The sequence below is a fragment of the Pan troglodytes genome, chromosome 1 (genome assembly GCF_028858775.2).
Source record: "Pan troglodytes isolate AG18354 chromosome 1, NHGRI_mPanTro3-v2.0_pri, whole genome shotgun sequence".
Lineage (NCBI taxonomy): Eukaryota > Metazoa > Chordata > Mammalia > Primates > Hominidae > Pan > Pan troglodytes.
Genome location: NC_072398.2, coordinates 118491500 through 118518663, shown reverse-complemented (window position 1 = coordinate 118518663; position 27164 = coordinate 118491500). Strand labels below are relative to the sequence as shown.

General features: G+C 48.9%; 1 protein-coding gene across 12 annotated transcripts; it reads left to right on the top strand.

The window, feature by feature from the left end:
* The first annotated feature begins 715 nt into the window (after positions 1–715).
* Positions 716–27107, top strand: MOV10 (Mov10 RNA helicase). 12 transcript variants are annotated; one of them, XM_009429263.5, is made up of 22 exons: positions 811–1118; positions 1237–1438; positions 13345–13485; positions 14707–15517; positions 15794–16029; positions 16219–16477; positions 18043–18177; positions 19139–19307; positions 20399–20553; positions 20832–21008; positions 21128–21275; positions 21795–21953; positions 22518–22621; positions 22807–22904; positions 23000–23216; positions 24364–24481; positions 24657–24848; positions 25085–25159; positions 26057–26182; positions 26266–26354; positions 26587–26708; positions 26784–27107. In XM_009429263.5, the coding sequence occupies exons 4-22, from the start codon at positions 15345–15347 to the stop codon at positions 26873–26875; spliced, it is 2844 nt and encodes a 947-aa protein (XP_009427538.1). In that variant the 5' UTR covers positions 811–1118; positions 1237–1438; positions 13345–13485; positions 14707–15344; the 3' UTR covers positions 26876–27107. The 12 variants fall into 12 exon arrangements, 8 of the variants coding, with proteins under 8 accessions (XP_513630.3, XP_009427538.1, XP_063654267.1 ...); XM_063798197.1 differs by having other exon boundaries at positions 822–1118; positions 1221–1438; XM_063798201.1 differs by having other exon boundaries at positions 828–1118; positions 1221–1438; positions 15314–15517.
* The last annotated feature ends 57 nt before the right edge of the window (positions 27108–27164 follow it).

Here is a 27164-nt window from a genome sequence, read left to right as displayed (position 1 = left end):
CCGTAGCTTTGGTTCCCACTGACATTGCATTTCCTGTTGCTAAAGCCTGTTATTCCTGGCTTCATTTGGTTGTTGGCCTGAGAGAAGGTACCGGGTAGCCCAGCTGGAGTATGACCTGGGTTCTGGACTTTCTTCAATTCCGTAGATTGAGTGTGTGGCCTCCTGCTGGTAGCTACTATGGAGAACAACACTAGCTTTGATTTATTTGAAAGTGATGTATTTGATTTAAAACTTTGTAGTGTAACTTAGCTTGTCCCATTCTAGTGTGTGTGTTATTTCATTCTGCGGGAAAAAAAATAGATGCAAAGGTTTGTTATTGTAGCCCCACCCCCTTAAATTTGTCTATACAGTCTTCTGAAGCACACTGCCCTTTTAGTTCTCTTCTTGGTACTGATGCTGTCACTATTAACCACTTATTATTGCCTAACACAACAGTCCCTTACGCTCAAGATGCTAGTATTTTGATGAATATAAGGGGCCACCTTATATACCAGTAAAAATTAAAGAGCAATACGGACTGGAATGCAACGAAGCGCCCAAATATGTGGCTCAGGGGTAAGGGTCGGTCACCAGCCTTTCCACATAAGCCGATGTGGCAGAGAAAAGCAATTACTGTGTATCCTGGCAGAGCCCCTTGTCCCTCCCTCCCACACGTACACACCTTTATCTCAGAGACACTGGGTTCTTTTCCCCAAACTTCTTTGACCCTTATGCCAACTACGTGCGTCTGAAAGCCCGAGAAGGGAAAATGGGGGAGGGGGCGTGTCGCCCGCTTCCACGGGTTTACGTCCCTGGAAGGCTGGGGGAGGCGCTGGATGAGCTTCCCCATTCCGGCCGCAGCCGACCTAGGTCCCAGTCCTGCCCTTTGCTCTCCTGCTTTTCACTGAGTCCCGAGGCTCTGGAGGGTGGGCGTGAGGGTAGCCCTGGCTGAGGCTCGGAGGTCCTCCCGGGCTGTTCAGAGGGCCCCAAGCGGTAGCCACGTTCTGATACTGGCTAGAAGCCAGGGGAGGGAGCTTGGGGTAAGGGGAGGGCCCTGAGGGAGGGGTCAGACGCTTTAGGAAAGAGTTAATGCGAAGAGGGGGAGGGGATAGGACGAAGAAACCGAAGGGAAAGCTCAGGTAAGAAAAGAACGGAGGAGGGAAGCCTGGTGGGGAGAAGGGAGCCCGCAGGATCAGGAGTCAGAGTTAGGGGGCTTCCCTCCTGCTGCACCCTCATCTCAGGGCCGCCAACTTCCAGCTGCAGCGGCGACTTTCAGTTTCATTTCCACGGACCCTCCTGCCTGGGCCGCAGCCGCCGCCGCGATGCCCAGTAAGTTCAGCTGCCGGCAGCTCCGGGAGGCGGGCCAGTGTTTCGAGAGTTTCCTGGTCGTTCGGGGACTGGACATGGAGACAGATCGCGAGCGGCTGCGGACCATTTATAACCGCGACTTCAAGATCAGGTACGGGCCGGCCCACTCCCGGCCCCGAATCGCGGGCCCAGCTTGCTGCCACGACCCCCGCGCGGGGGCCACCTTTCCCGCCCCGGGGCGCAGAGGGACGCAGCTCCCCCAGCGGCTCAGGCCAGTCCCGGGGCGGCGCAGACCTCCCCTCCCGCGCCTCGCCCACGCCCCACCAGCGCCGCCCGGAGCCCGCCAGTTCTGCCCGAGCTGGGCCCCTGCGCCAAGTCCCCGCGGAGAGCCTCCCGCGCTGCCCGCGCCCCCGGAGGCCGGAACCTGGGGCCGAGAGCTGGGTCCCGCGTCCATGCGCCGCTCGCGGGGGCTGAGGGACAGCGCTCGCGGTGGGGGAGGGGAGCCTCCAGAGGGGGCCCAGGCATCGCGGGAGCGCGGGTTAGAGGCTGCCTGTTGGGGGCTGCGAGCCCGAGCGCGGGCTTTACAGGGACCTTTGCCACATTGTTGAGGCGCTGCTGCCTCGGGGGTCCGCTATCTGGGAGAACTGAAGAGGCCCAGGGTAGAAGGGAGAAGCTCAGGAAGCTCTGGAAAGAAGAAAAGGGCACAAACTACGTGCGTACCAAACCTCCATTAGCACCTGTGGCTTCTCCATGGAGACCCAGGGGCAGGGCCAGCCTTCTGGAGGCTCCCTTTCACCCTGTGGCTGAAGGCTCTTTGGTCTCCTTTTCCTGCTACCACCCAAGTGAAAATCAAAGAGTCTTCTGTCACACCACAGAATTGTGCTTCAAAAACACGTTTATCAACAGGCTGCTGCCTTGCGTGGAAAACCAAGAAGCAGTTTAACAAGGGTAAACGTAAAGACTTGTACAAATAAACATAAGGTAGTGGGAATCTGGGCTTAATAACAGACCTCCCGAAAAAGACCTTGGGTTTTAGCAGACCAGAGGGCCAGTATGGGTGAGATATGGCTGCTAAAACAGCTGAAGTCTAAGATTGAGCTAACAGAAGTGTGATTTGGGGTGGGGGAAAAGGGTAGAGACTCTCCATATTGGTGAAATCGTGTCTGGAATATCGTTTTCACTAATGGTTATCACATTTGGAGAGGGATATTAACAGGCTTGAACAACATCTGAGAAGGGGCAAAGATGATGAGGCCCTGTTTTATGTCACCATGCTGGACACTATGGGGACTCTTAAGATGAAAAACACACAATCCCAGAGGAGCATCAGAGGCTATGATATGCATGCAATATACATGTACACAATATAGGATAGTACATGGTAAAATGGAGGATTATACTAGGGATGGTAAGAGAAAAATGCTGGAGGAAAGAGCGAGCATTTGCATCACATGGTATCAACACTTAAGGTACGTGAATTCACCTATATCCACAGAGTACAACATGGCTAGGAAACAAGTCACCTACTTCTTTTGGCTCTGTTAAGGAAAAAGTAATTGGTTAAAACAGTAAGGCTGACTTGACTCAAGGCTATGGTAATAGGGTATTGCAATAGGAAAGAAGAGAGTTGGAGCTCAATTCCGAATACAGCAAAAACAGCGGGGGATTTATGACCAATGAACAGAGTAAGGGGATCAATATATAGAAAATTACTAAGAGGAGCCATAAAGAGTGGGAGGATTTTTGCTCACCTGACCTAACAAGATTCTTGTTAAAGGCAGACCAAGGACTTGTACATCAAAGGCGGGAATGAGGAACTTGATCAGATATCAAGCGTGGTCATGCATCAAGGGTGAGGAGTCTCACTAAAATGACTTCAGTATTCTTGCTAAAACTGAACTAGGTGGGCCTAAGACTGAAGGGTTTGGGGAGGCAAGGTCAAGGGCTAGTCAAAAAGAGGGCTCAGGGGAGCCTAACAAAAGTTTGATCAAGGAGAGTCTTTGTCAGCTCTAAACCAAAGGTACATAGTATGTTTTAGTACTGGGGAAAAACTGGTTGTGTTGGATTGCATACAGAAAGCCAGATATACTGTATATTATGGGTGAATGTAGGCATTTTCCAAAGTAGTTTTTACTGTATGCACTTGTGTTTATGCAGATAAGATACCACTCCTCTGTAATCATTGGGGGATGTGATGGAGAAAATGGCATTGACTTTAGCCTTGAAAGAGATAAAATTTTAGTACATAGAGGAGGTGGAAAGGCCTTCTATGTGGGTTCATATTCTATCCTGAGACCCAGTGAAAGAAACTCAGAAATATTTGCCTCAAAAATAGAAAAATCAGACAGTACAAGGTAATTATCCTTGACTATTTTGGAGTGTTATAATGGATAAGATTGCACTCCTGTGTGACTCCAGAAGACAGAAGTGGGTTTCATCAACTATCCCCGCTCTGTACCCTCATCATGTTGGGGAAATGTATGTTCAGATTAAAGAACTTGCCTACACATCCTTTAAAGCCAGGCTGGAATGCTGTGAAGTCAACCTTCATTTCCCAGTAGGAATTACTTGCTTTTTCTCTGGGCTCTCATGGCTCATTCTTTATACCTTGGGTATAGCCTGGTATTATGGTCACGTTACACTCTGCTTTATGGCACGTGGTCATCTCCTCCTGGTACCAAATCAGTGTAATATGCTAAAGCCAGTGTATTATGCTAGCCACGCAAATGCTAGATCCTCTACCTTTAGTCAGGTTTATATCTGTCTGCAGTCCCCAGCATAGAGCTTTGTATGTAGTAGATGCTCAATAAATGCTTGCAGAATCTAAGTGAACTAGCAACTAGAGTTAACTAACAAAAGAATGGGCCATATAGCGGGGGGTATAGCAAGTCACACTCTTTAGGAATTCTAGGAGATTCCTACACTGAGAGGGGATAGGTCTCTCCAGCTAGGTTATTTTATGATGTTATAAAGTGCTCTGCTCTGAACTCTTGCCTTTTCCCACCTACCTTTATTCATTTAGCAAATATAGTTAATGAGGCTCTACTGTGTGCCTGTGCCTTGGTCCTTGCCTCCAAAGAATATAATCTAGTAAAGAGCAGCAGATAGGTGTAGACAAACAAATGCAATACAGTAGTATAGGTGCTAGTAATGGTGTTTAGATAGCCCTGCCATTTAGTGGTTGCATTTAACTTTGAACAACTCTCTAAATTTTCCATTTCCCCAACTGTAAGAGTATGTAAAATAGTACCTTTCTCTCGGGGTTGTGAGAGACCAAAATGAGTTGTCCTAGGCAAAGCATTTGTGTGGCTAGCATATTACACTGGCTTTGTAAGTGGTACCCCTCATTAGTGCAATGATGATTAGGAGTCCATTGTATGGGGTAAGGACTGATGTCACGAAAAGGTTTCTGAGAGAAGATGATTCTTGCTTTGGACAGGAGACTCATTCTTCTACAAGTACTGGCTGAGTGCTTCCTATGAATGGCAAAGCAAAAGTGAGTTGCTAGAAATATACAAAAGGAACCCAACTAACTAAGGAAGGAGGCAGCAGTTAGATAATTATTTAATTACGGTTGTGATGAGTGCTTGTACAGAAAAGTCCAGTATGCATTGAGAATATATAATTTGGAGATCTGTCCTAGTCTAGCAACCTAGACTAGATCAAGAAACTTAGGCAGAGGTTTCTTGGGGAAAGTGATATTTGAGTAGAATCTTGAAGGATTAATGGGACTTAGAAGGTGTAAAGGGCAAGGGGAGAGTGTACAGGCAGGAACAGCACCTTCAAAGGCTTGGGATGACCTCAGAAGAACGGGAGGCCAGCAGGGCCCTGGGTAGGCATTGTGAGGTGTTTTGTTTTGTCTTTAATCTTAATGGAAATAGGAAAACACAGAAAATTTCAAAGTAAGAGACTGACATAATCAGATTTAGAAAGATCATTCTGGCTTCTGGCGTGGAGAGTGGCTTGGTGGTTGGACCCCTACCCACAGTAAAAAACACATTTTACTTTGGGACCTGGCATACACAACCTTCACAAAACAATGCCTGCCCTTGAAACAATACATAGTTTCACTCCCTGCTCTCTGATATTTTTTATTCTATTTTATTTCAATTTTATAAAAACCCTGGCTTTGACCCGCTAATGGGAGTTGGAATCCATAGTCTATAGATTATGAAACTAGATGTCTCTTTAAGATCACTTCCAAATCTGATCATATGTGCTGAAATACCATTCCTCTAGCTTTTGGCCTTTCCTGAACTGGGTCTAAAAAGATTAGCCATTGTTCACCCAACAAACAGCAGGGGCGGCCTAAGGCAGGGCAGTGCAGGCTAAGGATGTCCACAGCACAGAAGTCTGCAGAGGGGCACAGTGATACAAGTAGTTGGGAATGGCTGAAATAAGGATGGATTGACAAGAGGCCAAGTGTGGTTGAGGATGTGTACCTCAATTTCTTTTTCTCTAAAATGGGATGATAATAATTACTACCTCAAAGGGTTGTTTTGAGGATTGAATGAGATAATGCATTCAGGAAACGTTTTCTGTTGATGTTATTGTATTTGCATTATCGTTGTTACTATGGAGGATCTTGGAAGGTGCCATATTAAAGACTTAATTTTGTGGACTATGGAGTTGTAAATTGAGGGAACAAGATCAGATTTGTGTTTGATGACAATTCTGCAGATATAGGGGGTGGCCTAGTGTAGGGGTATGAAGCCAGAGGTAGGCAGAACAGTTAATTGGGACCTAGAAAATTGAGCAAGGGGTATGATCAGGCAGCTCACAGAAGAAATATAAATGACTAATAAAAGAAGGAAAGATCCTTGACTATATTGGTGATCAGAGAAATGCACAGTTTAAAAAGATAGGAGTTTTTGTAATCAAATTGTCAAAAATTTAAAACATTGAAAATTTCTGATGTTAGAGCCTTGGGAAAAGGGCATTTTCTAACTCTTGTTAGTGAGAACATAAATTTGTACAACCTGTTTAAAGGACAATTTGGCAGAACTTATCAAAGTTGTAAAGGTTCATTCTCTTTGACCCAGGTGTTGTACTTTAAGGAATTTATCCCATTAGACTTGCCTACAAGTACAAGGGTTTGTGTGCAAGGATAGTTATTGTAACATTAGGAGTAGCCAGAAATTTCAGGCAGCTTGTCTATCACTAGAGAAAAAAACACACCATGATGCATTCATACATGCTATCTTTTGTAGCCATTCAAAAGGTCATGGTGGTTCTGTAAAGCATTGTTATGGGAGAAGATCCATGGTGGGAAGACACCTGCTGCAGAATAGTATGTGTAGCATGTATCATCTCATTATTGTGTTTCATATGCACAGAAAAAAATCAGGAAAAACATACATCAAATAGTGGGTTTAATTAATTGCTCCTAATCAAGCAAGTAGTTGGAAACAAGGGAATTAAGGGCTTTAATGTTTTATGTTAGATACTTGTTTAAATGTTTTAAAAATACTTTTGGGCCGGGCGCGGTGGCTCACGCCTGTAATCCCAGCACTTTGGGAGGCAGAGGTGGGCGGATCACGAGGTCAGGAGATCGAGACCATCCTGGCTAACACGGTGAAACCCCATCTCTACTAAAAATACAAAAAATTAGCTGGGCGTGGTGGCAGGCGCCTGTAGTCCCAGCTACTCAGGAGGCTGAGGCAGGAGAATGGCCTGAACCCGGGAGGCGGAGCTTGCAGTGAGCCGAGATTGTGCCACTGCACTCCAGCCTGGGCGACAGAGTGAGACTCCGTCTCAAAAAAAAAAAAAAAAACTTTTGGTGATCACCTTTTCATTTATCTCTCTTTTTTTTTTTTTTTTTAAATCTCTCTCTGTCACTTAGGCTGGAGTGCAGTGGCACGATCTCAGCACACTGCAACCTCCACCTCTCGGGTTCAAGCAATTCTCCTGCCTCAGCCTCCCAAGTAGCTGGGATTACAGGCGTGAACCACCATGCCTGGCTAATTTTTGTGTTTTTAGTAGAGACGGGGTTTCACCATATTGGTCAGGCTGGTCTTGAATTCCTAACCTCAGGTGATCCACCTGCCTTGACCTCCCAAAGTGCTGGGATTACAGGCGTGAGCTACTGCACCCGGTTCATTTATCTCTTTTTGCAGGCATGCTTATATCACACCTACATAAGTTTACACACGTGGGATCATTATCACATATCATTTTTATTGTGGACCCCTCCCCTTATGGGCATCCAACCTCCATTTCCACATTCCGCCCTATACTCAGGTACCTCTTGATATCAATCAGGGTGGTTTTTTTAGTCATTGTTTTATTTAAAAAGAATCATGTTTGGCTGGGCTCAGTGGCTCAAACCTGTAATCCCAGCACTTTGGGAGGCCAAGGCGGGTGGATCACCAGAGGTCAGGAGTTTGAGACCAGTCTGGCCAACATGGCGAAACCCCGTCTCTACTAAAAAATACAAAAAATTAGCTGGGCGTGGTGGCGGGCGCCTGTAATCCCAGCTACTCAGGAGGCTGAGGCAGGAGAATCGCTTGAACCCCGGAGGCGGAAGTTGCAGTGAGCCAAGATGGCGCCATTGCACACCAGCCCGGGCGACAGACCAAGACTCTGTCAAAAGAATCATGTTATTCACATCATCCACGTCCTACTCTCTCAACTGCGTGATGGGAATCACTCGTAGGCATATGGCATAGACCTCTAATGCATTGTTGGGATTTTTTCCCCAATATCATACTATAATAAATTTTAAACATAAAGAAAAGTTGAAATGAATCTACAGTGAACATCCACATACCCTTACCTGGATTTCTTTTAACGTTTTACACATATCTGCCCATAGATCCATCCCGCTATTCATTTAGCAAGTCATCTTAATTTTCCTGATGCATTTCAAAATAAGTTACAGACATCAGTGCACTTCACGCCAACAAATTATTATTAATTATTTAGCGTGATTATGATCAGCTAGAGTTCAAAATTTATGTTATGTTTGCCTAGAAATAAAAAAAAATTGTTTATGGGTTTTGTTTTTTTTTTAGACCGTTTTGCTCTTGTTACCCAGGCTGGAGTGCAATGGCGCAGTCTTGGCTCACTGCAACCTCCACCTCCGGGATTCAAGCAATTCTCCTGCCTCAGCCTCCCAAGTAGCTGGGACTACAGGCATGCGCCACCATGCCCAGCTAATTTTTTGTATTTAGTAGAGACGGGGTTTCACCATGTTGGCCAGGCTGGTCTTGAACTCCTGACCTCAGGTGATCCACCCGCCTTGGCCTCCCAAAGTGCTGGGATTACAGGCGTGAGCCATCGCGCCCGGCCATGGGTTTTTTGTTGTTGTTGTTTGGGTTTTGGTTTTTTGTTTTTTTAAGTCAAGGTCTTGCTCCGTTGTCAAGACTGGAGTACAGTGGCATGATCACAGCTCACTGCAGCCTCAACCTCCCAGACTCAGGCTATCCTCCCACCTCAGCCTCCTGAGTAGCTGGGACCATAGGCGTGTGCCACTATGCCCAGCTAATTTTTCATTTTTTGTGGAGATGGGGTCTGTATATATTGTGCAGGGTGGTCTTGAACTTTTGGGATTACAGGTATGAACCACTGTGCCGGGCCTTTAAGCAAAATTTGCAAACAGCAAAATGTTCAAATTGTAAGTGTACTGTTCTGTGAGGTTTAACAAATGCATATATCTGTGTGCAAACCCCTGTTGAGGTACAGAACATCACATCACTCCAGAAAGCTCCCTCGTGCCCTTTCCTAGTCAGTCCTCACTCTTACTCACCCAGAAGCAACCACTGCTCTGATTTTTTCATGACAGTACCTGTTCTAGAAATTCATTTAATGGAATCATATAGTATGTACTGTTGTGTAAGGCAACTTTCACTTAGCGTAATGTTTTTGAGATTCATCCACAATGTATCAGTAGTTTCTTTTTTATCACTTAGTAGTATTCCATTGTATGAATCCAAATCACAGTTTGTATATTTATTCCCCTGTTTATGGACAGTGTTTTTAGTTTGGGGCTCTTCTGAATGAAGCTCCTAGGAACATCTTTTTTTTTTTTTTTTTTTTTTTTTTGAGACAGAGTCTTGCTCTGTTGCCCAGGCTAGAGTGCAATGGCATGATCTTGGCTCACTGCAACCTGCACCTCCCAGGTTCAAGCAATTCTCCCGCCTCAGCCTCCTGAGTAGCAGGGATTACAGGTGCCTGCCACAACGCCTGGCTAATTTTTTTTTTTTTTGTAGAGACGGGGTTTCACTGTGTTTGCCACGCTGGTCTCGAACTCCTGACCTCAAGTGTTCCATCCGCCTTGGCCTCCCAAAGTGCTGGGATTACAGGCGTGAGCCACCGTGCCCAGCCAGGAACATCTTATACAAGTCATTTTGTGGACTTACATTTTAATTTCTTTTGGGATGTAACTAGGAGTGGAATTTTTGAGTCATAGGGTAGGCATATGTTTAGTTTTACAAGGAACTATTAGACCTTTTCCCAAAGTGCTTAAACCATTTTACAGACCAACAAACAATGCATGAGAGTTTGGGTTGTTCTATTTTTTATTTTTTTGAGACAAAATCTCATTCTGTCACCCAGGATGGAGTGCAGTGGCAGAATTGTGGCAGACTGCAGCCTCAAGGGCCCAGCTAATTTCTTAATTTTTTTGTAGAAACAGGGTCTTGCTATGTTTCCCAGGATGGTCTTGAACTTCTCAGTTGAAGTGATCCTCCTACCTCAGCCTTCCAAAGTGCTAGGATTACAGGCATGATCCGCTGTGCCTGGCCTGGTTGTTCCGTATCCTTACCAGTATTTCGTATTGTGAGCCTTTTAAATGTTAGCCATTTGAGTGGGTGTGGTATATCTTTTCAATGGCTGCATAATATCCCATGGTATGAGTGCTTACAATGTGTTCACCTTTCACTCTGTTGATGGGCATTTGTTTAATTTTCAATTCTTGACCACTGTGAGTGACTCTGCAGTAAGTATCCTTGCACATATGTCTTTATACATTGGTACTTTTCTTCCCATGGGACACATTCCAGGAACAGTGTTACTGGGTTTTGTGGGGTTTTGTTTTATCTTTTAAATTTAAATTTTATTTTATTTTATTTTTTGAGTCAGGGTCTTGCTCTGTTGCCCAGGCTGGAGTGCAGATCTGCAATCATAGCTCTCTGTAACCTCAAAGTCCTGGGCTCAAGCAATCCTCACACCTCAGCCTCCTGAGTAGCTGGGACTACAGGGGTGTGCCACCACACCTGACTAATTTTTTTTTTTAAATTCTTTGTAGAGACAGGTACCTGCTATGTTTCTTAGGCTGATATCAAACTCCTGGGCTCAAGTGATCCTCCCACCTCAGCCTCCCAAAGTGCTAGGATTAGAGGCGTGAGCCACCATGCCCAGTCCCTGGGATTTTTTTTTTTTTTTTTTGTGACAGAGTTTGGTTCTTGTTGCCCAGGCTGGAGTGCAATGGTGCGAACTCAGCTCACTGCAACCTCCGCCTCCTGGGTTCAAGTGATTCTCCTGCCTCAGCCTCCTGAGTAGCTGGGATTACAGGTGCCTGCCACCATGCCCAGCTAATTTTTTCTATTTTTAGTAGAAATGGGTTTCTCCATGCAGGTCAGGCTGGTCTCAAACTCCCGACCTCAGGTGATCCGCCCGCCTCAGCCTCCCAAAGTGCTGGGATTACAGGCGTGAGCCACCGTGCCCGGACAGTCCCTGGGTTTTAAAGGATACCTGTATTTTAAATATTTGTAGATGTTGCCAGATTGTTTTCCCAAAAGATGGCAATACTTGACTCTTCTACCAGCAATTTATGAGTTCACTTTTCCACATACCCATTATAGCAATATATGCTAGAACTATGTTCATTTTTGTCAGTCTAATGGGAATAAAATAATATCTCATTTATACTTTAATTTGCATTTCTCTACATTTGGAGCAGTTTTTCATACTCTTTTGGCCATCTGGATCTGTTCTTTTAATTGAACATTCGATTTTTCTGTTGAATTGTTCATCTTGTCAATTTGTAAGAAAATTTATATATTATAAAAATTAGCCCTTTGCCTGTCATCTGCATTATGAGTATTTATCTGGTATTTATCTGTTGAATGTGTTTGTATTACCTTTTGCTAGAGAAAATATTTTTTAGTAGTCAGAAATGTTTGTTTTCTTTTTTAGAGACAGGGTTACCCAAGCTCTGTTAACCAAGCTGGAGTGCAGTGGCGTAATCACAGCTAACTGCAGCCTTGACCTCCTGGGCTCAAGTGATCCTTCTGCCTCAGCCTCCTGAGTAGCTGGGACTACAGGTGTGCACCACCATGCCTGGCTTTTTTTTTTTTTTTTTTTTTTTTTTTCACTATTGCCCAGGCTGGTCTCAAACTCCTGGGCTCAAGCAGTCCTACCACCTCAGCTTCCCAAAGTGTTGGGATTAGAGGCATGAGCCACCACACTTGACCTAGTTTTATTTTATAGCTGCTGGTTTCCAGTCTTGGTTAGAAAGTTTTTCTTAGAAATATAGGGGATTATGGCCGGGCACGGTGGCTCACACCTGTAATCCCAGCACTTTGGGAGGCCGAGGTGAGCAGATCAGGAGGTCAAGAGATTGAGACCATCCTGGCTAATATGGTGAAATCCTGTCTCTACTAAAAATAGAAAAATTAGCTGGGTGTGGTGGCGTGCACCTGTAGTCCCAGCTACTTAGGAGGCTGAGGCAGGAGACTCACTTGAACCCGGGAGGCAGAGGTTGCAGTGAGCCGAGATTGTGCCGCTGCCCTCCAGCCTGGTGATAGAGCAAGATTCCGTCTCAATAAAATAAAATAAAATAAAAAATAAAATATAGAGGATTACATGTATAATACAAGGATTGGGGCTTTTTTCCGACAAGAATATAATAAGTTTGTGATTTTTTAAAAATAATTTTTGTATGACTGTTACCTAGACCAATGTTAGGTGAATTTGGGTAGTGATGAGAGACATAGAGAATAATTTGAGAAATATTTAGGGATAGCATCTGCAGTAGAATTTGGAAAATTTACAGAGATGAGTTCTGTCTGCCCTTGTGCCATGCAGGTTTTCAAAAATAGGAGGTTTCATGTTAAAATTTTGATTTTGTCTTTTCTTGAAAGTCAGATCTGGCCATCCGGGGCCTGCATTCCCTACTGGCCCCGTTCGGAGATAAGCAGTTACCTGCTTCAGACAGGGCATGCACTTCCCAGTTTGTTCAGTCCCCACAAAGCCCTCTTTCTGCCCAGCATTGATCTGGGAGCCTGGAGCCACTTTTCTTGGAGGTTGCACTTTGTTTTCTTAGCGTTGTGAGGGATATGCATGCAGTATTCTTACACTAGGGACTCTCAAAAATGGACTGAACAGGTGTCTGAAAGGGCTGCAAGGATCAAGATACCTGTGAAGCATAGCTGCTGTAGGCATTAGCTTGTGCCTCGATCCATGGGACTTTGATGGACTCTAAGAAGCCCTTGTGAAAGTTACTGATGATCTCCTGATTTCAGTCCCTGTATTACTGGACCCCTCAGCAGCTTTTGATCCTGATACCTGATTTTGAGACTTTGCTGATTCTCCTTTCTCTCTTGAGGGTTTCTTGTTTTCCCTTCCTCCCCGGGTTGTCCTAGTAGCTGCTCTCAACTACTCACACTCCCTGGGGAGATTCCTACACTTCCTTGATTATAACCACTACCTGGGGACTCCCTAATACTAGGCTGTAACCTTGACTTTGGCCTGAGTTCTCAGCTTCTGACTCGTGGAGCTGGTTGCCTCTGGACCACAGGAATCTCAAACGCATCATATCCAAATCCAAATGTCATGGTCAGTCCCTCCAACCCCTCCTCCTCTTGTCTTACATCCTATCTCAGAGATAGTCCTAGAAGCCAGGCCATTGATTTGGGGATACTAGACTCATCCCTCTTCCCAGCCTTCATTCCCCCTTCTGTCAGTCACCAAATTTCTGCTAATTTTACATTCTAAGTATTAGCGAATCTTGCCGCTCTTTTTCTGTATCTCTACCCACTGCCTTGCTCAGGCCTTTGTTATCTTTTAACTGGACAATTGCAAGGGCCTTCTTCTAACTGGTCTCCCTGCCTACAGTCTTGCCTCCAGCAAATCCATCCTCCAATCCTGATGCCAGAGTGATCTGAAATGCAAATATGATCTTGCCACTCCCCTGCTTAAAACCCACCAACCGCAGTGGTTCTGTAACCACAGTGTAGCCTCTGACGTGGGCTGAAAGTAAGTTGTTACTACTCCTACTACTACTGCTACTATTAGTACTACTATTTCTACTAATATAAATACTAATAATAGTAGCTAACATTTACTGAGCATTTTCTATTATGCTTTTGAATGATTTATTACCTTTTTAAAACAAATCATAGCCAATTAAATGTTTTCCAAATTGTACCAGTCTCATTTGCTTGGGGTGAAGGAGAGGGGCAGAGTTACAGGCAGCGGGCACCTGAAAAATACTCATAACCGTAAATGATCTTATCACATACCCTAGTGAGTGACCATGATGATTTAGCCTGAAGAGTTAAATAGGAATTACCATAGTCCTCATAAACAAAGATTTGCTTTTAAGGGAGGGTGTCAGTCATCTAGATCTTGAATATGTCCCTGAAGTATGTGGCATGTGGGAATGTCCTCAGGCTCCTGGGTATCAGTAGAGCGGGGAAAAGGACTGCAGACATTCAGAGTCAAGTCCAGGCTTGGCCTGTTGTGCAAAACTGTCCATGATCTGGTCCCTGCCCACCTCTGCTCCTCCTGCCACTCCCTTCCTTGTGCATTTCACTCTAGCACAATGAAACTGTATGTGATACTAATCATGGCTCACCCTTACTGAGGTCTCCTATGTGCCAAGCACTGGGCTAAGTGGTTCTCTGCCGTGTCAAAATCTCGTGTAAACCTCACAGCAACCCTACGAGGTAAGTCTCGCTTTCCTCCAATTTTATAGAGGAGGAAAGCGAGGCTCTGAGAGGTGAGGTCAACTGAGCTGACCTGGCTAGAGTTGTCAAGTGGGCCGCCCCCCTCTGCCCCTCCCTGCACATGTTCTTGCGTACCTCTCACATCTGCTTACACTTCGCGCTCCCTCTTGTGCCCAGGTAATGCCCACTCATCCTCAGGACTCAGTTCTTATGCTGCCTCCTGGGAAGGCCTTCATGGACACCTCCTCTGCCCCCAGACTGGGCTCAGTGTCCCTCTGTGGCACTGAGCCCCTCTGTGGCCGATGAGCTGCCCTCCAAGCACCACACTGGAATGTATGTGTTCAGTCTGTGTGCTCCTCGAGGCAAGCGCTGAGTTTCTAGCATCTTTGAACCCCCAGCATCCAGCATAGTGTCTGGCACATAACAGGCCTCCGTAAGTGTTTGTTGAATTGACTGAACTGAACTCCAGGCACTGAGCCTTGAGGTTATTGTCCTTCTGACCAGTTTTCCCTGTCTTCACCTTCTCTAGGCACAAAGCCAGGCTATTTGATCTCTGGAGAAGGATCCTTTCCCTTCCTGCTTGGGTTCCACCTGCACCCTATGACTTCGGGTGGAAACTGCTGTCTGATCAGCCACCTTGCCCACACACTTGGACATCTGTACTGTCTCTGATCCCTTCTCTCCTCACCAACAGGCTGGACCCCACATCCACCCCTCTGAATCAAATCATTCCGCTTCCCCTTAGCCTCAGCTCTTTCTTCTGGGTTGTTTGTATTTTCTTTTCTGTCCCAAACAGTTTCCCCCACAAAAAGAACTTTATGTCTTTCTCTGTCTTCCCTCAGTCCTTCCAGTCAGCAGCCTGTGATTGGGCTTTTCCCCTCAGAAACGAACAATCCAGAACCCACTGTTTAAAACAACTGTATTTTGCCTTGGGAAGTCCCATTGCCTTCCCTGAAAACATTAAACATTCCTCCGATCCCCAGCCTGAGTCTGTCTGTCTCTGGGCCCCATCCTGCTCCACAGCAGGGCTGGTGTGTCCAGCACAGAGTGACCCTCCGATGCCCTTTCCCACCCGCCGCCCTGCCTCCCTCGAGCCCTGCCTTCCCTCACTTCCCAGTCTCCTCTGCTTCTGGCAGCTTTGGGACCCCCGCCCCTGGCTTCTCCTCCATGCTGTATGGAATGAAGATTGCAAATCTGGCCTACGTCACCAAGACTCGGGTCAGGTTCTTCAGACTCGACCGCTGGGCCGACGTGCGGTTCCCAGAAAAGAGGAGAATGAAGCTGGGGTCAGATATCAGCAAACACCACAAGTCACTGCTAGCCAAGATCTTTTATGACAGGTGTGTGTGTGTTGTATGTTGTGTGTACGGGGAGGCCTGCAGGGTGTGAGGGAAGGGGGCTATCTGTGTGAGGAAAGAGTGGGTTACACAAGTGGGAATAAGTCCCCCTCCTTCAGGGAATGGGGGAAGGGCAGGGAACTGGTCTGCTGGGAGGGGGTGAGTTTCCTAAGCACAGCTGGCACTTTGCCTGCCTCCCAAGCCTAAAGCTTTCCCCAGGGTAACTCCCCAGTCAGACCGCTCCCACCCCAACCCCCCCTTGACTCCCCTTCTCCCCAGGGCTGAGTATCTTCATGGGAAACATGGTGTGGATGTGGAAGTCCAGGGGCCCCATGAAGCCCGAGATGGGCAGCTCCTTATCCGCCTGGATTTGAACCGCAAAGAGGTGCTGACCCTGAGGCTTCGGAATGGCGGAACCCAGTCTGTTACCCTCACTCACCTCTTCCCACTCTGCCGGACACCCCAGTTTGCTTTCTACAATGAAGACCAGGAGTTGCCCTGTCCACTGGGCCCCGGTGAGTGAGTTTCCAAAGGAAAGAGCTGGTGGACAGGGGCTTGTCCCAGGCAGTGCTCATGCTTTGGGAAACACACTGTCACTGTCCATGGGACTCTTGCCTTGGGATGGGGCTTCCTGGGGGAGTGTCCGGGATAAGGATATGGGTGGGAGGGTCCCTACCCCCATTCACTCATCCATTCTTCTCCAGGTGAATGCTATGAACTCCATGTCCATTGTAAGACCAGCTTTGTGGGCTACTTCCCAGCCACAGTGCTCTGGGAGCTGCTGGGACCTGGGGAGTCGGGTTCAGAAGGAGCCGGCACATTCTACATTGCCCGCTTCTTGGCTGCCGTCGCCCACAGCCCCCTGGCTGCACAGCTGAAGCCCATGACTCCCTTCAAGCGGACCCGGATCACTGGAAACCCTGTGGTGACCAATCGGATAGAGGAAGGAGAGAGACCTGACCGGTAACTCCTCCCTCCAACTCAGCCCTGACTGGGCTCGTATCTCAACCACATGGGCCAGGGCTTTGGGAAGAGCACAGAGCTGGGAGCCAGAGCCCTTTTCCTACAGGCTCTTCACTCTTCTGGGTCTCAGAGAATTTTTCTGTCAAGGAAGAAAGTTGCAGATGAACTGCAGATCTGAGGACAGAGTGAAAACAGTTTTAGGCATTGTCCCTGTGTGATGCATTATCAGGCAGATCATTGTAGACATCTCTGTTTTGTTTTGTTTTTTATTTTTGTTTTGAGATGGAGTCTTGCTCTGTCGCCCAGGCTGGAGTGCAGTGGTGTGATCTCAGCTCACTGCAACCTCCGCCTCCTGGGCTCAAGCAATTCTCCTGCCTCAGCCTCCTGAGTAGCTGGGATTACAGGCGCCCACTACAACACCCGGCTAATTTTTGTATTTTTAGTAGACATGGGGTTTCACCATGTTGGCCAGGCTGGTCTCGAACTCCTGACCTCAAGTGATCCGCCAGCCTCGGCCTCCCAAAATGCTGGGATTACAGGGGCGAGCCACCGTGCCCAGCCAACATCTCTGTTTTTTTAAACAGCTGTATTGAGATAATTCACATACCATATGATTCACCCATTTAAATTACACAATTCAGTAATTTTTTTAGTATATTCACAAATATGTGACACTATCACCACCATCGGTTTTAGAACATTTCATTATCCCAAAAAGCTATCACCCTTTTATCCTCCACCCACTTTGTTCAGCCCTAAGAAACTGCTCATCTACTTCCTGTCTCTGTAGATTTCTCTGTGCTGGATACTTCATATGGATGGAAGCGTAGGATATGTGTAGACATCTCTTTTTGTTTTTGCTAGACGTTCATAAAATACTGAGTTATAAAAGCAAACTAGCTGGGTGTGGTGGCTCACACCTGTAATCCCAGCATTTTGGGAGGCTGAGGCGGGCAGATCACTTGAGGTCAAGAGTTCGAGATCAGCCTGGCCAACATGGTGAAATCCCACTTCTACTAAAAATACAAAAAAATTAGCCGGGTGTGGTGGCGCATGCCTGTAGTCCCAGCTACTGTACTCAGGAGCTCTGGCAGGAGAATTGCTTGAACCTGGGAGGCGGTGGTTGCAGTGAGCCGAGATTGCGCCATTGCACTTCAGCCTGGGCAACAGAGTGGGACTCAAAAAAGAAAAAAAGCAAACTACATAATAGGACCTTCACAGACCATTGTGCTCTTTTTGTTGACTATATATGTATAACAGAAACTTACAGGGAAAAAAGTCTGGTAGTTAACATTGGTTATTCCTGGATGGTAAGAATGATATTTACTTATTACCTATTATCTGATTTTTTTCTCTAATGATCATTTATTACTTAGATAATAGTTTTAAAGGTTTCCAAGTATCGCATGTTCCAAAAATGAGAGTAGTCCAACCTTGGAGCGAGGCTGCTGACTTCCTTTCAGCAGTAGGATTGCAGGAGGGCTTTGTGCATCCACCCCAGAGGGGCGTTCTCAGAGTGTTGGAGGGTGAGGGGTTTTCTGTGTTTTCTTCCCTCGATTCTGCAGTGCTAAGGGCTATGACCTGGAGTTAAGTATGGCGCTGGGGACATACTACCCACCTCCCCGCCTCAGGCAGCTGCTCCCCATGCTTCTTCAGGGAACAAGTATCTTCACTGCCCCTAAGGAGATCGCAGAGATCAAGTAAGTACCATCCCTCTGCACCCCGCACTCTCCCGTCTTTTACCTACTGGCTTCTTTGCATTGCCCTGGCACCTCCGTCCTCAGCCTCCCAGGCTGTATTCATTCATTCCCTTACTGAGCACGCACCATACACCAAGCACCATTCAAGGTGAACCAGTCAAATGAAGGCCTGGCTCATTTTAATGGGGGACAATGAGCATTTTTGTTACAATTTCATGGAGTGGTGAGTGCTGTGAAGAACTAAACAGGTCAGGTGTAAGTGGCTCATGCCTGTAATCTCAGCACTTTGGGAGGCCGAGGCAGGTGGATCATTTAAGCCCAAGAGTTCAAGACCAGCCTGGGGCAACATAGTGAGATTCTGTCTCTACAAAAAAAAAATTTAATTAGCCAAGTGTGGTGGCACATGTCTGTAGTCCCAGCTACTTGTGAGGCAGAGGTGGGAGAATTCCTTGAGCCCAGGAGGTCGAGGACACAGTGAGTGAGCCCAGATCATGCCACTGCACTCCAGCATGGGTGACAGAGCAAGATCTCGTCTCTAAAAAAGATGAACAGAACTATACTGAAACTAAAGCAGGGTTGGGGAATGGGTTGGTGCTGCTTTGCAGAAGGCCAGTTAGTCCTGGCCTGTTTGAGGTAGTGATGTTTGAACAGAGAAGGACATTTGAATGAGGTGAGGGTGGGAGTCATGAGAGGATTGGAGGAGAATGTTCTGGCCATAAGAGCCACCATGCAAATGCAAGTCGGGTGAGGTGGGGGCAGGGGCATCCAAGGAAGCAGGAGCCAAGGCTTCCTTCTTCAGGGCCTCTGACTCTCATCCACTTCTGTATCCCTCTAGTCTTCTCTGCTTTTTGACGCTAGTTCCAGAGCTTCAGGTGGGAGAAGGTGGATACTCCTGGGCATAGGGGTTGTCTGGCCCATCCCGTTCCTGCCCCCACTCACCCCTCCCAACCATCATTTCCAGGGCCCAGCTGGAGACAGCCCTGAAGTGGAGGAACTATGAGGTGAAGCTGCGGCTGCTGCTGCACCTGGAGGAACTGCAGATGGAGCATGATATCCGGCACTATGACCTGGAGTCGGTGCCCATGACCTGGGACCCTGTGGACCAGAACCCCAGGCTGCTCACGCTGGAGGTCAGGGCTCAGATTGAGTGTGAGGAGGGTGGGCTCAAGCCAGCCAAGCTAGAGGCTGTGGGCAGAACTATTCCTGACAGCAGGGCAGAACAAGAGGAAGGTTGAAGTGGTTCCCAGGGCTCCACAAGAAGCAGGGTGGGCATCCTGTGCCCAAAGATGTGTTGGAGCAGGGAAATGGGGAAGATCTGGGTTCTAGTCCAGGCTTTGCTACCACCTTGGGTAAGTCCCTGGCTTTCTCTAAGCCTTAGTTCCCTTATCTGAAAAGCACAGAGCTGGACTGGATAATTCTTAGAGCTCTTTCTGGCTCTTGGATTTTCAATGTGTGCATATAAGCCCAAAATTACACACGAGAATGGATTTCTACACACAATTGCAGGTGGGAATTAGAGGGTGAGTTTGATCAAGGAAAGATTACTGCAGGAAGTGAGTTTTGAACAAGTTTTTTGTTGTTGTTGTTGTTTTTGTTTTGAGACAGGGTCTCACCCTGGTGCTCAGGCTGGAGTGCAATGGCATGATCTTGGCTCGCTTTAATCCCCACCGCCCGGGCTCAAGTGATCCTCCCAAGTAGCTGGGACCACAGACATGCCCCACTACGCCTGGCTAATTTTTGTATTTTTTGTAGAGATGGGGTTTTGCCACATTGGCCAGGCTGGTCTCGCAACACCTGGACTCAAGTGATCCACCTGCCTCAGCCTCCCAAAGTGCTGGGATTACAGGCGTGAGCCACCATGCCTGGTCCGTTTTTTTTTTTTTTTTTTTTTAATTATTTTTTTAGCAACCCGATTAACTGATGAACAGGATTTTTATAGGCAGAGCAGGAACTGAGCTGGCCAAGAGGGCAGCTGCACTGGAGGCTCCGGGTTCCTGGGCTCGGCATCTCTGGGCAGCTTCGGAGGATTTGTCTTCTTCCTCTTCCCCTGACTCCTGCTGGTATGAAAGGAAAGAGGGGTGCAGGGATAGCATAACTCCCTGAGTCTTAGGTTAGAAGGCCAGTCTCAGTCCTTGTCCCTTAAATGTCTGGGGAACCTGGGGGCTGGGCCCTCCAGCGTCCATCCCTGGGACAGAAGCTTGCTTGTGTTCACACCCCATAGGTTCCTGGAGTGACTGAGAGCCGCCCCTCAGTGCTACGGGGCGACCACCTGTTTGCCCTTTTGTCCTCGGAGACACACCAGGAGGACCCCATCACATATAAGGGCTTTGTACACAAGGTGGAATTGGACCGTGTCAAGCTGAGCTTTTCCATGAGGTGGGTGTTGGGGGAACCCTGAGCTGCTGGAAGGGTCTACAGACTTCTGACCCCAGGGGAGGAGGAGTTTCTCCCTGAGATAAATGAGACCCCGGGGCAGAGCAGGAGACTTTTCCTCAGGGGTACCCTGAGATGCTACGGCAGCTTCCTCTTCTAGAGAACTTGCATTGAGGTCTTGGAAAGAGGGGTTGGGACACTGGTTGGTGGAGAAAGTTCTGGCCCTTTATTGCCCACCTCCCCTGCCCCAACAAACTCTTACCACCTCTCTCTGCCCAAAGCCTCCTGAGCCGCTTTGTGGATGGGCTGACCTTCAAGGTGAACTTTACCTTCAACCGCCAGCCGCTGCGAGTCCAGCACCGTGCCCTGGAGCTGACGGGGCGCTGGCTGCTGTGGCCCATGCTCTTTCCTGTGGCACCTCGGGATGTCCCGCTGCTGCCCTCAGATGTGAAACTCAAGTGAGACTGTGGGCAGGGAGCCTCTGGAGCCACTTGGAGTGTGGGCACAGGGGATGGAGTCAGGGAGGCCTCTGGGTCACTGGATGACTTCAAGTTCACATTCCTGGTCCCTCTGCCAGGCTGTACGACCGGAGTCTGGAGTCAAACCCAGAGCAGCTGCAGGCCATGAGGCACATTGTTACGGGCACCACCCGTCCAGCCCCCTACATCATCTTTGGGCCTCCAGGCACCGGCAAGACTGTCACGTTAGTGGAGGCCATTAAGCAGGTGGGGTCTGAGCACAAACCTGGGGCCTGCACTCTGACTCCCCCAGCACCAAGCAGTTGTCCCCAGATTCTAGTTCCTTCCCACTCCTGAAATGCTCCTGCTTCTGAGCAGCCATCAGAAAGAGAGGTAGGGGCCGGGTGCAGTGGCTCATGCCTGTAATCTCAGCACTTGGGGAAGACTAGCCCAAGGAGTTCAAGACCAGCCTGGACAATATTGCAAGACGCTATCTCTATGAAAAATATGAAAAATAGCTGGGCACTTGAGGCTGCAGTGCGATTGTGCCACTGCACTCCATCCTGGGTGACAGAGTGAGACTCTGTCTCAAAAAAAAGGGTGGGGATTGGGGAAGTAGGAAGTTAGGGTAAATGTGGCTGTGGAGCACTGTTGTACGGGTAGGGTACTGCATGAATCTTGGAGTCACCATTCACATTTCAGTCATCACAGACTTGCCCTGCCCCAGCCTGGGTACGGCTGAGTCTCAGGAACCTGCCTCCCACACTGCGCTTATCTGCATCTCAGGTGGTGAAGCACTTGCCCAAAGCCCACATCTTGGCCTGCGCTCCATCCAACTCAGGGGCTGACCTCCTCTGTCAAAGGCTCCGGGTCCACCTTCCTAGCTCCATCTACCGCCTCCTGGCCCCCAGCAGGGACATCCGCATGGTACCTGAGGACATCAAGGTACTAGGGAAGTGCAGAGGGCCAAAGAATGGCAAATGCCGGGGAGGCTCTCAGGGCAGACACTGAGGCGAGGAAGCTAGGAGACCTGGATTCTGATACTTGCTATGTGACCTTGGGTTGGACAGGACCCCTCCCTGGGCCTCAGTTTGTCTGTAAGTGAGGGGGGTGGATAAAACATTTGGGGGGCTGGGTGCAGTGGCTTACACTTGTAATCCCAGCACTTTGTGGGGCGAGGCAGATGGATTACCTGAGGTCTGGAGTTTGAGACCAGCCTGGCCAACATGGCAAAATCCCGTCTCTACTAAAAAGACAAAAAAATCAGCTGAGTATGGTGGCGCGTGCCTGTAGCCCCAGCTACTTGGGAGGCTGAGGCACGAGAATTGTTTGAACCCAGGCGGCGGAGGTTGCAGTGGGCCAAGATCACACCATGGCACTCCAGCCTGGGGGACAGCGAGACTCCGTCTCAATTAAAAAAAATAAAAATAATTGGGGGACCCACAGCCAGAATCACAGTGGGAATGAGTGGAGCCAAGCTGATTCCTCTGGTCCCTTCACAATCCACAGCCCTGCTGCAACTGGGACGCAAAGAAGGGGGAGTATGTATTTCCCGCCAAGAAGAAGCTGCAGGAATACCGGGTCTTAATTACCACCCTCATCACTGCCGGCAGGTGGGGAGTGTGTGTGGGTGTGTCTCTGAATCGTAAGTGTAATTAAAGGGGTACCGGGCTGGGGAAATGGGGAAGAATGGTTTCCGGGGTGGGGTGGTGGGTGGTGAGGAGCCAGCCTGGGAAAGCATTCAGGTTTGGTAGTTGGGTGCCTGGATATGACCCCTGCCTGGCCTGACACCTCCCAGGTTGGTCTCGGCCCAGTTTCCCATTGATCACTTCACACACATCTTCATCGATGAGGCTGGCCACTGCATGGAGCCTGAGAGTCTGGTAGCTATAGCAGGTGAGGGACTCAGGTGGGGCTGCAGGTATACACCCTGTGTGGGTCAGAGAGGTTGCACCACTTACCTTTCTTCCCACACCTCTTCTGCTTCCCAGGGCTGATGGAAGTAAAGGAAACAGGTGATCCAGGAGGGCAGCTGGTGCTGGCAGGAGACCCTCGGCAGCTGGGGCCTGTGCTGCGTTCCCCACTGACCCAGAAGCATGGACTGGGATACTCACTGCTGGAGCGGCTGCTCACCTACAACTCCCTGTACAAGAAGGGCCCTGATGGCTATGACCCCCAGTTCATAACCAAGCTGCTCCGCAACTACAGGTATTCCGACGCCCTTGCCTCCCCTGCCATATCCTATGCCTTCACATCCTGCATGCAGACCCCACTGGAGAGTCTGGCTTGCTGTCAGTCCTGTTGCTCAGAGGTTGTGTGATGCAGAAAGACTAAACCGGAAGGTAGGAGGTTTTTCTAGCCCCAGCACTGACTGCTGCTTGTTGTCTGCGTGACTTAGCCAGTGGTTTCACACTACACCAGTCAGCTTATCTGCATCTTAGGGGGTGGTCAGTGGTTCCTAGAGGCTAGGGTGTGTCTGGTACCAGTCCCAGATGAAGTTTACAGGCAATCCAAGGAGAAATAAGAAAAATAGGGAGGAGGTCGGGCACAGTGGCTCATGGCTGTAATCCCAGCACTTTGGGAGGCCAAGGTAGGTCAGGCTCCCACCCCTGATCACTTGAGGTCAGGAGTTTGAGACCAGCCTGTCCAACATGGTGAAACCTCATCTCTACTAAAAATACAAAAATTAGCCAGGCATAGTGACAGGCACCTGTAATTCCAGTTACTTGGGAGGCTGAGGCAGGATAATCGCTTGTACCCGGGAGGCAGAGGTTGCAGTGAGCTGAGATCGCGCTACTGCAGTCTAGCCTGGGTGACAGAGCGAGACTCCATCTCAAAAAAAGAAAGAAAAATAGGGAAGATACAGTTTTTTCATAAACCTATTGTTATTCAAATTAAAGAGCTGTATACTTTTAGTGAATGAGTTCAGCCATCTAAAATGCTTAGATGAGTTTTATGCTGTCACTAAGAGCTCAATAAATGTTATTGTGTCATCACTGCTTATATTTTTTGATTTAACACATGGTCTCATCAAATAACGTGACAGTCAAGGAGAATTTGGTTTCGTACTGTCCTTGGTAAATTTGAAACCTGAAAATGGGCCCCTAATTTTTTAGTTTTAAATGTCATGGGTCTGTGGAGTCCCTGGACTAGATGCTCTCTGGAACCATATTTGGTTCTACTTTCTGTGGTTTACAGTGCCTGGCAGCAGATATTATGGATGAGTGTCCTGCTATCCAGGGAGCCAGTGGGGTAGCAGGCTATTGTGTGTGGGCCCAGAGTGGGTAGAGCGGAGCCCCTGCAGGGCAGAGGGAATCTGACCCTTGGTCTTGCTTTTCCTCCTCCGGCCTCCCAGGTCTCATCCCACCATCCTGGACATTCCTAACCAGCTCTATTATGAAGGGGAGCTGCAGGCCTGTGCTGATGTCGTGGATCGAGAACGCTTCTGCCGCTGGGCGGGCCTACCTCGACAGGTGAGGCTGAGCAGGGCAGGCCCCACCCCTGTACCCTGACTTCCCTCCCACTGAAGGTGCAGCCCCTCCCTTTGTCACCTTGGCCTAGGATCTCTTACTCTCTGGAAGGGTTTGAGAAGGGAGGGAATAGAGAGAGGGTGGTCTGGCTGACGGTTTCCCCCGACCCCATGTCCAGGGCTTTCCCATCATCTTTCACGGCGTAATGGGCAAAGATGAGCGTGAAGGCAACAGCCCATCCTTCTTCAACCCTGAAGAGGCTGCCACAGTGACTTCTTACCTGAAGCTGCTCCTGGCCCCCTCCTCCAAGAAGGGCAAAGCCCGCCTGAGCCCTCGAAGCGTGGGCGTCATCTCCCCGTACCGGAAACAGGTCAGGTCCTCAGTTACCAGCAAGGGTGGGGCCCCTCCCCCAGATGGTACCTCCTTAATATCCAGACCACTAGGCAGAGGCCCCAGGAGCTTAGGCCTCTGCTGGCTCCGTATCTCAGAAGAGCACCAAGGTCAGCTGCCGCCTCCCTTTGTTCCCCAGCTCCCTGGCCTCCTGCCAGGCTCCCTCTTGCATTAGGTTAATGGCACGAGAGAAAGGCACCTGTCCCCTCCTTCCAGGTGGAGAAAATCCGTTACTGCATCACCAAACTTGACAGGGAGCTTCGAGGACTGGATGACATTAAGGACTTGAAGGTGACATGCTGTTCCACAGTCACTCCCTGCCTTCCGTGTGCCCCCACTTGCCCACTTCCAGAGACTTCCTCAAGCTTCCACTCCAGCCCACATCCCCGTCCCACCCCTGCTGCCTTGAATAGAGCTCGAGCTCTCCCCGAGCCTCTCACTCCTGGAGATTCCAACTTAAGGGTCTGGGATGGGATCAGGAAGCCTGCATGTTTAACAAACACCTCCTGTCATTCTTAGACTCAGGCAGGTTTGAGGCCTCTGCCCTAAGGATAAAGTCCAAATTCCGTGGCCTGTCATGTGATGCTGCCACCCCCACCCCCAGTAGCCTCTCTCTCTTAAGGTTCTGGTCTCAACACTGGCTGCAGATAACAATCACCTGGAGAGCTTTTAATACCCCGCCCCCATGCCAGGGCCCCACCCACCAGCTCATACAGCTATCGGGGCAGAGCCAGGGCACTGGTAGTTTTTACAGCTTCTCAGGTGATTCTAATATGCAGCCAGGGTTGAAAACACTGCTCTAAGACTTACAGGCCTCTCTCTTGGAAATTCTGATTGGGGGTCCGGGTTAGGGCCCAGGGTTGTATATTCTTAACAGATCCTTAGTGATTATTTTCAGGAAAGTTTGAAAGTCACTGCTCTGAGTTCCCGTGTTCTTTGCAATGCTGTTTTCTTTCCTTAGAACACTTTGCAGGCCCCAGCCCTCAGCAGGATTCACCCTTCAGGTTTCAGCTTCCAGAGCCTACCTCCCATCCCCTTTCCCTGGGCCGTGTCGCAGCACTGGTTCACTCTCTGATCTACAATTGCCCAGTGACCTCTCTGTACCCTCCTTGGAAGGCAAGCTCCCTGGGGTAGGGCACCCCTTTGACACCCCTGGCTGGTCTCAGGCCCTGCCTCTTTCCCCACTAGGTGGGTTCAGTGGAAGAATTCCAAGGCCAAGAACGAAGCGTCATCCTCATCTCCACCGTGCGAAGCAGCCAGAGCTTTGTGCAGCTGGATCTGGACTTTAATCTGGGTTTCCTTAAGAACCCCAAGGTTTGAGGGCTGGTCGGGGTGGCAGGAATTCTTCCATCCTCGGGGCTCTTCCCTCCCATGACCACACCACTTCTTCCTTCCAGAGGTTCAATGTAGCTGTGACCCGGGCCAAGGCCCTGCTCATCATCGTGGGGAACCCCCTTCTCCTGGGCCATGACCCTGACTGGAAAGTGTGAGCATTCCCACCCCATTCTCCCTCTTAGTGGCCACAGCCCCTGCCTAGGGCAGGTGGATCTTTTTTAAGCGCTTATCGCTCAGTTAATCCTCAGATGTGTCCATTTTCACAGCATCCCTATTGTATTTATAAGTTAAATGACATCCAGAGGTTGAGCAAGTACAGCTCAGATGGGACAGGACCGTGGCTTAGCCTCCAGTCTCTGCTGGCACTCCTCTGTACCCCACAGATTCCTGGAGTTCTGTAAAGAAAACGGAGGGTATACCGGGTGTCCCTTCCCTGCCAAACTGGACCTGCAACAGGGACAGAATTTACTGCAAGGTCTGAGCAAGCTCAGCCCCTCTACCTCAGGTATGGCTGGGCCAGGGTGGGGACAGTGCCAGAGGAGGTGGTAAGGAAGACACAGTGTACTTTCTTTCTTTCCAGGGCCCCATAGTCATGACTACCTCCCCCAGGAGCGGGAGGGTGAAGGGGGCCTGTCTCTGCAAGTGGAGCCAGAGTGGAGGAATGAGCTCTGAAGACACAGCACCCAGCCTTCTCGCACCAGCCAAGCCTTAACTGCCTGCCTGACCCTGAACCAGAACCCAGCTGAACTGCCCCTCCAAGGGACAGGAAGGCTGGGGGAGGGAGTTTACAACCCAAGCCATTCCACCCCCTCCCCTGCTGGGGAGAATGACACATCAAGCTGCTAACAATTGGGGGAAGGGGAAGGAAGAAAACTCTGAAAACAAAATCTTGTTCTATGCAAAAGCCTTGATAATGTCTCCTCTGCCTGGCCCCAGCTTCCTGAGCCCCTAAGCTGACCCT